The sequence below is a fragment of the Strix uralensis genome, chromosome 1, assembly GCF_047716275.1.
Source record: "Strix uralensis isolate ZFMK-TIS-50842 chromosome 1, bStrUra1, whole genome shotgun sequence".
Lineage (NCBI taxonomy): Eukaryota > Metazoa > Chordata > Aves > Strigiformes > Strigidae > Strix > Strix uralensis.
In genome coordinates, this window is record NC_133972.1 from 12193136 (window position 1) to 12206376 (window position 13241).

Consider the following 13241-nt stretch of genomic DNA (forward strand, 5'->3'; position numbering starts at 1 on the left):
GAAAGCATTGCGATTTCCTAGTGGTTATCTTGCATGTGCGACTGCCATTGAATGTTAAAGCTAGAACGAGTATTTCTTTGGTTCATATGATATATTCTGTCTTCAGTTTTGTAACCTCTTTTTTGAAATGCAGATGCTCTTTTTGTGTGATGCAAAGTGCATAGGTCAAAACATTTTGTTGAGGATGCTGTGCTTCACATTGGTCTGCCACCCATTAATTTTAGTTTGTGTCATTCTGATGGTTGCTATGCTCTTATCGGATCTTTCTTCATATTAGACTTTAAAAGCTATATGAGTGTTTATGGAAGGCACATATAAAAATATGTCTAAAAAGTAGCTTTATTGTAGATTTGCTAGGTATTTAGAATAGGTTCTGCAATATTAGCCATAAGGTTTTCCAGCTTTCAAAAGCCATAATGTTTTTGAAAGTGTTTACTCTTGACAACCTACCTGTGTAGAAAGGTTTATTATCCCTTATTTGGGGAGGAAGATGAGGGAGGAGATGGGAGAGTGTCATAAAACCAGTGTTTCAGACTACCAATGAGAAATGTATCTCACAAAAAAGAATTCAAGAGTAAGTTACTGTTTTCTGTTTCTTGTCAGGTGCTAGTAATGTAAAGCCATTGGATGGTGTGAAAATTCTTGATTTAACAAGGTTTGTGTTTTGTCTGTAATTTGGAACAGCCTGTCTAGATGCAAATATTGTGATAGGAAAAACTAAGAAAACAATCTTTTTTTAATATTACAGGGTGCTTGCAGGGCCCTTTGCCACAATGAATTTAGGAGATCTAGGGGCTGAGGTTATCAAAGTGGAAAGACCAGGTAAGATTTTTATTATCTATTTTAGATATAAGAAAAATGTGGGGTGGTTTAACAAATAGTTGTTTTACTATTTTAAATAATACGTGACTGAAAATGCAAGACTGAAAGCTTTTGAAAATATTTAAAAAGATACTATGTTTATTTGGTGATGGTGTGGTTTTGGTGACAGTGTGTGTATGGTATTGTGCTAAGAAAAAAATAATTTTGTAGCTATTTTTGAGCCAGCAGTCTTTAAGTTTTGGGAAATTTTATATCCTCATACTATTTCTGGCATGGTAGAGAACTTTTTATTAGTAGGTTTGCTTATATATGTATGATCTTGAATAATGTTATATAGAAATACATCTTACTACTCAGGATTAGAATACTGATAAAATGACAGGCACTATAATTTTGGAAACAGGAACTTCACCTTCTGTTTACATTTTTATTATTACAAGTTAAAAAGGTAGTATAAGCATTTAAAAAATATATATGTTGTTAGCACTGTTTTTGTGTAGTATCATACAGATCCTAGCGGTGATAGCAAGCATTCTGACTGGTAGAGTATAAGGTGACTTGGCATACTATATCAACTTTCTCCTGAGAATAGTTTTAATATTTTAGTACAGTTTCAGGTTGTTAATTAAAAATTACCTCGGCAGAGAAATCTTTCTTTGGAATTGTGCAAAGTGAACAAAAGTAAAGGTACAACTACCTCATGCAGAAAATAATAGCCCAGGATCTGATATTCCTGTATAGGTGGAGATGGGAGTTTGTTGGAAAGGGAAGATTTCTGAATTTGCATGAAAATCTTCATGCTAGTGCTGAAAGCATCTGAGGTTAACGAGCTTTGAGTGTGTGTTTTCAGATGCAGAAACTTGTGTAGCTCCTTCTGAGTCTGATTGCATTTGGGTAATTAGTTTCATAAGTAGAATTTATTTTTGTGTATTGTAGCTCAACACAATGGTTTTCTTTTTCCACTCAGCATACGCACTTCTTATTCAAAGAGTTGTTGAGGATTCAGTAGTGGTAAAAAATGCTTCATTCTTATGGAATAGTTATACTTTTTAGTTCATAAAACCATACAAGAAGAGTAACAAATTGCATGACATTTAGTTCTTTTTTAGAAATATTCCCTGCATTTGGCTTTCAGTTTTATGCATCATTATGCATTTGAGGCATGTATTTATGCCATAGGGGCTGCATGTTATGTCATGCGTTTTTTCCTTCTTTAAGTTTCCATGTTTTCAGTTTCTCTCTTCTGGTATTAATAGTTTTGAAAAGAGCTGTTGAAGATAATTACACACTTGATATACTAAAACATATTACATTCCCTGTATTTTATTCTAAAGAGGAACTATTGAATGTTTGAACATTAAACAAAACATTCAATGTCTAACAAAAGTTTTGTCATGTCAACCTATGGGTCATCCTTAATCACTCACCATTATTTCAAATGCTTTCACTTTCGTGACAGGGCAGAAACTGCATCAATTTTTTTCTATCAGATGAGACTGGCAGTGGTATTGTGCCAAGTATCTAGATAGTAGGAATGGAGCAATGTCAGCAATTAATATGAAGTGATGGTTGTGGAGATTTTCATTCCAGCTCTTACGAGTTTTGTTTTGTGATTGAAGGAGAAGGGCAGCCTGAGAATTCTGAATTTCAGACACTTCAGAATGTGAGTGATCAGCTCGTTCTGTGAGAAGGTGTCTACTTTCACAGGAGTATTAATCCATAAAGGGTAGTAGCCACATTAGTGTCCTACATGTAAAATATTACTGAAATGTTTTGTTTTGAATGGCTTCAAAGTGGTAATATACAGAAGAGATACCTTTTTTTATTCCCCCCAACCTTCCCAATTGAACCAAAATAGTTCTATGAGGTACTAAACAGTACAAATAAAGATGAGTAATTTAAATGTTTGTGTAACTTCTACCACAGTTGATCTTAAATGGCTGTAGACTTCGTGTTACCATAGTGTATAGCATAATTACGACAGTGGCTGTATTGTGTAAGACTAAAGGTCCTTCAGCTTGTTTCTGTATCTATGCTAGTACCAAAGAGTCTTCTGTGTTGCCTCACTAAGGAAAGGTTTCACTCACGTGAAGTTACCAAGTAGATAAAGTCTAGATACTGAAATAAATACAGGTGTGTGCCTGCTTGCTAGCACTTGGAATGATGATTATATCTGAATTTAAATTTAGCTTTAATTCTAATTAAAATAGATTGCCAGTCTTAGTTTTAATTCTAATTAAAATAGATTGCCAGTCTTTGTGACATTTAAAGGTTTAAAATTGGAAATTAAGGATAAATGATACAGCGACATCAATGTCTGCAGCAGCTTTAATGCCATGTTGCCTTTCTGTAAGGCAGGAGCATTTCTGGAAGGGCTGGAGGTGGGGGATTGCACTAGCTACAGCTAGTGCTTCTTTCTGTTGGTATTCTGCAGCATGCTGCTTAGCAAGTTGGGGCTCATCAGTGGTATCTTGACATTGTGTCCAGAGTGTTTCAGGAATAGCTTATTGATCATGTGCTCTATGTGACTCGGTGCAGGGCAAAAGCTCCTACTAAATTCTTCTGGATTGCCTAAAAGAATGCTATGGTAGCTCTGCTTTAAGTTAAAAACCCAAGCAAACCTTCTCTTCCTCCCCACACCTCCCCCCCCCCCCCCCCAATAACCCCCAAAACCCAACCCACAAACAAAACCAATCAAAAAAACCCACAAATACATTGGTGGTCTGTGGCTGTATATTAATATTTTAAAGCCTGAAAGTAACCCCAGCACTAGCAAACACTGTGCTCATTTTGCTTAATCACGTTCACTTTTTGATGTTTTTTTGACACAAATATCCTAATATATATATATATTTAACTAATTTTTGTCCTGCCTGCTAGGTGAAGCTTAGGTGGTTTAAATATGACACTGGAGGAAAACTTTTTATTCTTTTTATTTGTTGGCAGTGTGTTATTGGACAACTACGAAAATGTGATGATATTTCTTTCAGGAGCTGGTGATGATACAAGAGCCTGGGGCCCACCTTTTGCTGGAACAGAAAGTGTTTATTTTCTCAGTGTCAATAGAAATAAAAAGGTAAATGGAACACTGTAATGAACATTAACCTCTGTTTTCTGTAATTACAACTGAAGACATAACACTTCTTTGATTCTTAACATATATAATGGAGCAATAGTTACACTGGCCTTCAGTTATGATGAATAAATTTCAGGAGAAGAACAAAGAATTCTTTTGAACAAAAAAGGCTTCAAACCTCAGGTGTGGTGCTGTGGTCAGCTGAGGCAAATTCAGAAAGCACGAGTCATTCTGCCAGTCCTCAGTTGCTGGTGCAAATTGACTGAAAATGAACCTGGCTGAAAGTAAAGGTTATTTTATTTAAAGGATCATTTTTGTCAGGTGCATCAGCTCAGCTGCCCTTCATCAGCTGGAGCTGGAGGAGAGCAGGCATCATACCATGGTTAGTTTGGGTAAAGGTAGCTTGGGAAACTTCAGGATTAAGATGAAGTTTCATGACACGCTTGAGCTGTTTAAAGGCTTGTTGCCATTGAAACAAATGTTTCTGGTGTCCCCATCTGTGCTTGCAGTAGTAGGTGCTGTGCAAACGTGCAGCGAACAGACTGCAGTGCAGCTCCCAGCTGTACATCTGTCAGACGTTTTTGGTGCTTCTCTGATCCATTAGCGAGACAGTTCTTCTTGCTTTATCCACAGAATATTTTTTGTAGGGGGAGGTGGGGTGTGTGTTAAAATTTATTTATTTGATTTAACTGTAGTGTGAAACTTGACTGTTGGTTATGTTTAAAAGAGGCTGATAATCCCCAGAAGGGGCTTTCACATAAATTACAGGTGTTTTTTTTTTATCCCCAGAGTATAGCCATCAACATGAAGGATTCCAAAGGAACAAAGCTAATCAGAGAGGTAGGTTTTGATAGTGTGCAAACTGTTTTGTATTATTTTGATCCTGAGTAATAAAGAATAAACTATCTTCAAGTATTAATTTGATATCTGATAATTAAAAATATGTATGTGTGCAGTAAATTTCTTAAATTACAGTATATAACCTCTGTAGTCTGCTTTTGGACTCAATGTTCAGTGTAATTTCTAATGATTTTATATATAAAATGTACATGAAAATGTCATCAGAAGCTTCAAATGAAATATTGTGAGGAAAAGGTCTAACAGCCCAATACTTTCCTTTTAATGTTGCTGTATATGATCTTGCTGTACTACTTCATTAGAAAGATGCTGGACTGATCTGATGAAGTCAGTGAGCAGTTTACAGAGAGGATATACTGGGTTCCAGTATTTGCAGGTTTTTGAATGTTATGGTGTATTCATGACTTGAGTGTATCTTTGAGAAATACTGTCCTGTACGGCAAACTTAATATTTGTTGGGTTTTGGGTTTTTTTTTTTTAGTATTTGAGTTCAGAACGTAAGGGTCTTTTAAGGGTGATCCATTTTTTCCATTGAAAAATTAATAAAAGCATCATACTTCACATTCTGTGAAACTTGTGTTTTGTCATCCCTTTTTTGTTATGGAGAAATGTAAGAGCTGCTACTGGCTAGTGGTGTGTTTTTAGCCCTGCAGAACTAACACATTGAAGAGGGTGAGCTGGCTTCTGTTACTGTTTCAATATCAGTTCCCAGCACTTTTTCACAGTGAGACTATATGTGTCCTGTAATAAGTGGAATTTGTCTGGTATTATTTTTTGTTGTAAATATCGCATGAAATGGAAATAGGTTAAGTTGTCTGATACTTTTGACCTTTTTTCTTTACTGTCAGCTATGTAAAAGACACTTCATATGGAAATCTTTGGAGTTTATAAGCCCAGGATTCTGCAGTGCCTTTTCTCTTTGCAGAATGGAACCATTTATTGTTGATTTGTTATGAAGCTGTATGTTTATCTTGTAAAGGTTTTGGAAACAGACACTGTAATTTGGAATAATTTGCATGGTATAACACAGATGTGTTTTTGGATAAACTAGTCACATTCTAAATAAGGGCTATGAAGATTGTTCCTTTTGCATAAGAAGGTTAGCTTGTTATTTGACCTTTAAAAATGGTGAGAGGAAAAACTATCCAAAATGTCCACTGATTCCATGTGTGTGGGCTGGACCTGTTTGAAGAATTAAGGGCAGCTGGGCCTATGAAGTCAGGATGAGCTGGAGAAAAGATGGCTTCAGTGTAAGCTTTTTATGTGATTGCCACTATTTGTGGTTAGGAAGTTCCCCTTTTCCCGTCTTGACATCTGTGCAGGAAGATTGCTACTTGATTCTGGTTTTAAATGTGTAACTTTCTGCCTGCAATGCGGAGAACCTTTTTATGGTCTGTGGAGTTGAACGGCTGGTGACTTAAGAATTTGCAGTATAACCTTTGTGCTTGAGGCTCAGGTGCCTGGTTGAGTTCAAATCCCACATAATTTTAAAATCAAAGCAGCAACTTTCTTCTCCCTCATTTGTCATGCAAGAGCAGCATCCTCTCTGTCAGCTCAGTGCCGGGCTTCCCACCCTTTTCCTACAGGTAAGCTCTCTTGTACCACTGTAATGTGGAGCTGTCATGATGCTGAAGATAGGATAGCTGGCAGTAAGAGTACTTAGAGCTACAGACAAATGGTTTCTGCCTGCAACAATATTAATTTTGTCCTTAGCTTGATGTCACTGCATGTATGAGAATTACTTCCTAAGATGTGTTGTTAGGGAACTTCTAGTGTGAGAACTACCTCTATTAAATACTTACCACGCTAGCTGTGGAAATGACGAGATCTCCTGTGACAAAGTCATTTCTTATAGTTTCTATCCTTTATTAAAGTTGCTTTCATAACCACTACAGCTTTTTGTTCCTTAAATCAATGGCATCCCTGTCTGTGATATAGCAACATTGTGCTGTGAGGTGATGAGGCATTATTGAAACATGACTACTTGTGGAGTTGTTCATCATTCTGCTTGATTTAGAGTGACATTTTTTGGAAGTATTTGGTGCAGAGGTCTTGACGTTCTATTATTGCATCTCAGATGGAACCAGAATATAACTTCTGTTTGAAGTTTTGTTAAAAAGAATATTATCTATAAGAAGCTTTTGTTTTTGGTTGTCTCCTGGTAACATCAGGACAGATGTGTATAGAATTGAGCATTACTCAGCAGTGTATTTGTTACTATGCAAAGTAGTGTTCATGTCTATAAAGCAATTGATGGCAAGGAGAAATTCAAGTTTGTGACACTGGTTACTCATAGATAAATATGAATTGATTCCTGAGCCTAAGCCCTACGAAGAAAAGTAATAAGGTTATAATTTCTTTATTAAGAAAGGTAGCATGGCTAGAATAAATTTTGTTTCCACCTCTTGTAAATTCCATATGGGTAGAAGCGGGCAAATCTCAGAATCTAGAATCATATTAAAAACAAAGGAGTAGAGAGTCTTCAGATATGACAAAAGCACAGCCTTGATAATTCAGCCAGTAGTATCAAGTGAGCTGAAGAAATCAGGACTCCTGTCTGCTTTGCTTCCTTTGGCACAGCACTACAAAATACTTGTCCGAGGGTCTGCTCTTTCATAATTACACTATTACATGATTCCCACAAAACTATTCTTTAGTCTTCTTTTTTTATGTTTCTTTATTCTGTGTCACTTTAAGCCCTGTCTTCCTTCCTAATGCTTTTGGCTCACTGCTAACTGCCTTCCAAATATTTGTATGTATTCTTGAATGAAAATTATTTTTTTTTCTTCAGGGATGGTATGTGCACCAGTCCCACGCTCTGACATCTTTTTGTTGTAGTATGGCTCACTATCTCTTTAGAGCATTATTCAGCAGTTATGTCAGAAGCTCATTTTAAGAACCCTGAGGATACCTTTCTCCTGAGTATTTAGCCTTAATTAGTTAAGTTTTCTGTTTTTCATGAAGAATTTGGGAGAATTCAGTTTGCTGGGAGGTGATGGCACTCCTCCTTCTCTTCCATTACCTTTAGCCGATAGGTCATCGTGTCTTACATGCTTTCTCACTTGGTATCCACACGATTCACACACATACACACACACAAATATGTATTTGTGTATATATGTTTATATGTGTGTATGCATATTCTCCTCTGTGTGGAGTTTTATAAAAAACAAAAAACCCTCACCAAATCCCCCCCCCAAACCTCAAACAAAACTTCCAAATCTTATGAATAGTTTGCTTTATCAAGTTAATAGCATCATTATTTGTTATTGTTATTCAATTTAATGACTACTTGGGCATGCATGATGCCTTTTTTCCTTTCCTGAGGTATAGATGTTGAGCACATCAGTGTCCTATCTGGAGTACACAGTATTTTAACTCAGGTCAGTGTTGTATTGCTCTGTTAGTAGAGGTTAAAACACAAATGACGTGTTCAGAGGACTCATAGGACAAAGTGTGAAATTTCAGTTGACAGTGGACTTAAAACCCCATGGAGACTGAAAATCCCTTTGAGCTTTAAGAACATGCAGTTTGTTGGGATCAGAGTCTGAATCCAGCTCTCCACAACGGCAGAACCCTGGGTGCCTATGCTTGGTTCAGTGAGCAACAAAGAAAGTACTATAGACAGACTGCTGCCTTTATGCATTAAAGACTGTTTCCAAGTGTCACGAAAACTTCAGTGGCAGAGCTGACAAAGCACCTAACAGGATGTTTTGAAAAGTCGTGGTCGTTTCTCTTTGAGAATATATACACTGCTAAACTGGGCCCACTGGATCCTCACCTAGGACTGTCGTCATCCCATGTGTGTTGCCGAGTCCAGAGGTGTGGTGCTTTCTGTGTTACAGAACTGCATGTCACGCTTTCTTCCTCGGTGGCTTGTAGGAGGTGATGATTCTTCAGTATGAGACGGACAACTCTCAAACCATTTTAGCCCATACAACCACTGTAAATTGGACAGGTTATAGAATCCCAGTGAAAGCAATGCACAAGTTGTAACTGATTTTCTCTTGAATGAATTAAGCTAAGGCTGTAGTGTTACCAGTTTGAAAAGTATTTCTGTATGAACTGTGAAGGATTTAAATAGAAAATAAAACCCCCTTAACTTTATTTTTCATAAAGGCATACTATTAAAGAACAAATAGCTTGCCCCTAATGTGTTCCCCTTACCTTACTTTGGTGGCTTGATCTTAATCCTGCACAGAGGATTAAAACAGCTGTAGATCTGACTGACCTACTTCTGTTTTTACTAGCAATTGCTTTAGCTCTGTGGAAAACTGGATCTTCTTGAGAACCTTCTTGTGACAAACACCTATTTTTTTAATTACTTCCACAAAGTTATGTTCTGTTCACTTCTATAGAATAATGAATTAACAAACCAGCCAGCTGTCCCCCATTGAAACCCAGCAATGCTTATTAAGAATCTGGAGACTGTTTCTCATTTTAGTATAGTCCTACAGGTTCTTGACATAGCCACTTTAAAAATACTTAATAACCTATTTTAAAATGCACATTTACTGTATGCTGAAATTAGTTTCTGTAAATGTTATTAATGTCTCTTCTGCGCATCCAGGTAAAACGTTCGTAAGTTGTGTGCTGCCTTGGCTGAATAAGAGTCAGTTTCTGTCTTTCCTGTTAAATACTTGCTGGCTTGGCAGCTTCTTTGGCCTTGAATTCAGCTGAAGAGCCAACATGTTAGAATGAAAATGCTTGTAATTGCTGTTGTTATGACATTAGTTTATAGAATCTAGTCTAATACACTTTTATATGTTAATCAGACAACAACTTCGTAGTGTCAGAGAATGTGACTCTCAGATGCAAATAGCATTAAGAAACTAAATGGTTTAGGTTATGCTTAAAAAAGTGTGCACAAACATGTGTGCCTGTCAGGGAATAGTTTCTTAAATTCCTGGTGGGGCAGGGAGGAACTAAGCAAAAAAACCTACAACTCCCCCAAGGCATACATCTTTCTTTTAACATGTAGTTCTGTTAGTTCAGGAGTTCTTAGTTAATATTAGTCTTATTGAAACATGTGTGTGTATATATATATCTATCTATTTATAACTTTTATAAGACAGAAAAGGTGTAATTTAAAGCCCATGAAGGTTTTATGTTAATCAGAATGGTTTGGGTTGAAAAGGACCTTAAAGACCATCTAGTTCCCACCCCCCTGCCATGGGCAGGGACACCTTCCACTAGACCAGGTTGCTCAAAGTCCCGTCCAACCTGGCCTTGAACACTGCCAGGGAGGGGGCAGCCACAGCTGCTCTGGGAAACCTGTGCCAGGGCCTCACCACCCTCACAGGAAAGCATTTCTTATTAATATCTAGTCTGAATCTACCCTTTTTCAGTTTAAAAGCGGTACCCCTGGTCCTATCACTACACTCCCTGATAAAGAGTCCCTCTCCAGCTTTCCTGTAGCCCCTTTAAGTACTGGAAGGCCACTGTAAGGTCTCCCTGGAGCCTTCTCTTCTCCAGGCTGAACACCCCCAACTCTCTCAGCCTGTCCTCACAGGGGAGGTGCTCCAGCCCCTGATCATGTTTGTGAGCTCCTCTGGACTCGGTCGAGTGGGTCCATGTCTTTCTGATGTTGGTGCCTCCAGAGCTGGACGCAGCACTGCAGGGGAGTCTCACAAGAGCAGAGTAGAGGGGGAGAATCCCCTCCCTTGACCTGCTGGCCACACTGCTCTTGATGCAGCACAGGATATGGTTGGCTTTCTGGGCTGTGAGCACACATTGCTGGCTCACAGTCAGTTTTCTATCCATTAATACCCCCAAGTTCCTCTCCACAGGGCTGCTCTCAACCTACTCCTCGCCCAGCCTGTATTTGTGCTTGGGATTGCCCCGACCCATGTGCAGGACCTTGTACTTGGCCTTGTTGAACTCCATGAGGTTTGCATGGGCCCACCTCTCCAGCCTGTCCAGGTCCCTCTGGATGGCACATCCCTTCCCTCCAGCGTGTCAACTGTGCCATGCAACTTGGTGTAATTGGCAAACTTGCTGAGGGTGCTCTCGATCCCACTGTCCATGTCACCAAAATAGATGTTAAACACCGGTGGTCCCAACACTGATCCCTGAGGAACAGCACTCGTCACTGCTCCCCACTCAGATATCGAGCCATTGATCGCAACTCTGAGTGTGACCACCCAGACAATTCTTTATGCACCGAGGGGTCCATCCAGCAAACCCATGGCTCACCAATTTAGAGACATGGTTGTTGTGTGGGACAGTGTCAAATGCTTTGCACAAGTCCATCTACTTAGATGATCTTTAACTTCAGTAGATTTTTGGACTCGGTAATTCATTTAGATGGGGAAAGTCACATTGCAGAGCTTGACAGCACTACTCTAACTGAGGTGACTTTAAGGTGTTCATTTTAACCCAATAAAATTTTTGGGTTCCCTATTCTGCTTCTACATGCAAGAAGTGAGCTATATGACTTCAGTTACAGTAATTGTAATTGATGATTTTAAAATGAAAAACAATTTCTAAAATTATTTCTAAGGTAGAGAAAGTATGAAAGACAAAGATGCATTCTTTCTTGTTTTTCTCAAGTGATTTGCAGGTATAAAGGTTATGATTGTTCTGTAAAATATTGTCAAGTCTTGGGAAATTGATGTGATACTGATACTATAACTATATTATAGTTTTGTCTAGTCTTTTTAGGATTTTGACAGTCTTCTTTCTAGATACACGGTATCTCTAACATGTAGTTTGCAGAGAAGCACGGTCTAACGGGCCAAAAAATATCTGCCCAGGTTTGTAAGTTTTCTTTTGTCAGAAAGACTGGAGCCATTTTGATTAGTGAGATTTTTACATTAAGTTACACGAGGAATTTATTGAACTCTTGGAAGCTCATTAACAAATCTTACTCATTCTTTTCTTTTCTAAAGCTTGCAGCGGTGTCTGATGTTTTTGTGGAAAACTACGTCCCTGGGAAACTGGCTGAAATGGGTCTAGGTTATGAAGACATTAAAAAGATTGCTCCTCACATAGTGTACTGTTCAATAACAGGTATTTTAATTTCCATTACTTGTGTTCATTATTTCCTTTTTTCCAGTCGACTTGTTATAAAAGTCATGTGGTTATATGGAAGTATATCATTTTGATGTCAGTTAAGATAATTGAAAGACTAAGTGAGTTTGACTGTTCCATTCAAAAACAGGTATAGAAAAATTGGGGGGCAGCAACCATGTCAACAGCTTGTAAGTTGTTCAACAGTGGCGTTACCATGCTAGCCTTGACTTCAGATGAGCCAGGATTGGCTGGGCTCCTTGGATTTTGCTTTGAACTAGTTGAAAATTCAGATTATTTTTATTTTTCTCCAGCAGTTTTACTGTATCAGTTTACACATTGAAGGTTTCCAATCTCATTGTTCTTTATTACCCTGAATCATCTGTCTCTCTAGAATTGTGAGGTTATACATTCGTGGAAGTTTTACGTTAGTTTGCTACAGTCTGTCACCTGGTAACTGAAATGTTAGGGGAGTTGTAGGTACTTGATAAATGCTGGGAAGAATGAAAGGAAAGTACACATCTGAATATCAAGAACTGCATACATGTAAAACTAATTTAAATCTGAAGAACTGCTCAAAAAACACCCCAAAAAATCTTGATCAAGCACTAAAATTAAAGGAGCTGTGCATATAAAGTCTGCTGCTAAAATACAATTAAATTAAAATACAGAAATTGCAGATATTTTTAGACCGGTTTAAAATCTTAGTTACAAACCTGTTCTGCCTCTGAATTTCTGAAGAATAAATGGCTTTGGCCATTTTAGTTACTGGGTACTGATGTCATTTAGTAGGAACCAAATAGATTTTTAGTCTGTTGTGATGTATTTATCACGTTTGTGTGGCATATGTCTGAAGAAGACAGGAGCAGAAAAGCAATTACATTCAGGGCTTGCCGAGAATCTCTTTGTTTAAATACATTTTTAGGTTGGTCAGTGGCTAGTTACCACAATGTTTTTCACATTTGCTTGTGCATGTAATCTTTCAGCTGGAATCTGTCAAGTGGTTTTTTCCTTTTTTCTTTTTTTTTTTGTTTAGTTGCTGTACCCATAATTGATGAAATAGAATAAAAATTATATCCAAGCTACAATTTACGTAAGGCCTTTCATTTGGTAAATCTGTTTTTCCATTCACACTACATGTCAGCTTTTGAGTGCTTTTGTATTTTACTGATAATGGACAAAAACCTTACTTGAAGTGAGATCCTAAGGAAAGATACTATTTAATTTCACAGAATCATAGAATTGTTTAGGTGGAAAGTACGTCTTGAGACCATCTAGTCTAACCCCCCCTGCTCAAGCAGGGTCAGCTACAGCAGGTTTCTCAGGACTATGTCCAGCTGGGTTTTGAGGATTTCCGCAGCTGCTCTGGACAACCTGTTCCAGTGTCTGAGCACCCTCACAGTAAAAATTTTCCCATGTTCAGGAAAATTTGCCTATTGCCTTGTCCTGACAGTGGGCATTACTGAGAAGGGTC

General features: G+C 37.9%; 1 protein-coding gene across 1 annotated transcript in view; it reads left to right on the top strand.

Moving 5' to 3' along the window:
* Window positions 1-13241, top strand: part of SUGCT (succinyl-CoA:glutarate-CoA transferase) — a 334540-nt gene that overhangs the window by 3382 nt on the left and 317917 nt on the right. The window contains exons 2-6 of the mRNA XM_074891208.1: window positions 604-655; window positions 749-822; window positions 3813-3898; window positions 4688-4738; window positions 11647-11767. Of these exons, the coding sequence (XP_074747309.1) occupies window positions 604-655; window positions 749-822; window positions 3813-3898; window positions 4688-4738; window positions 11647-11767 (384 nt within the window). The remainder of the gene's footprint in view (window positions 1-603; window positions 656-748; window positions 823-3812; window positions 3899-4687; window positions 4739-11646; window positions 11768-13241) is intronic.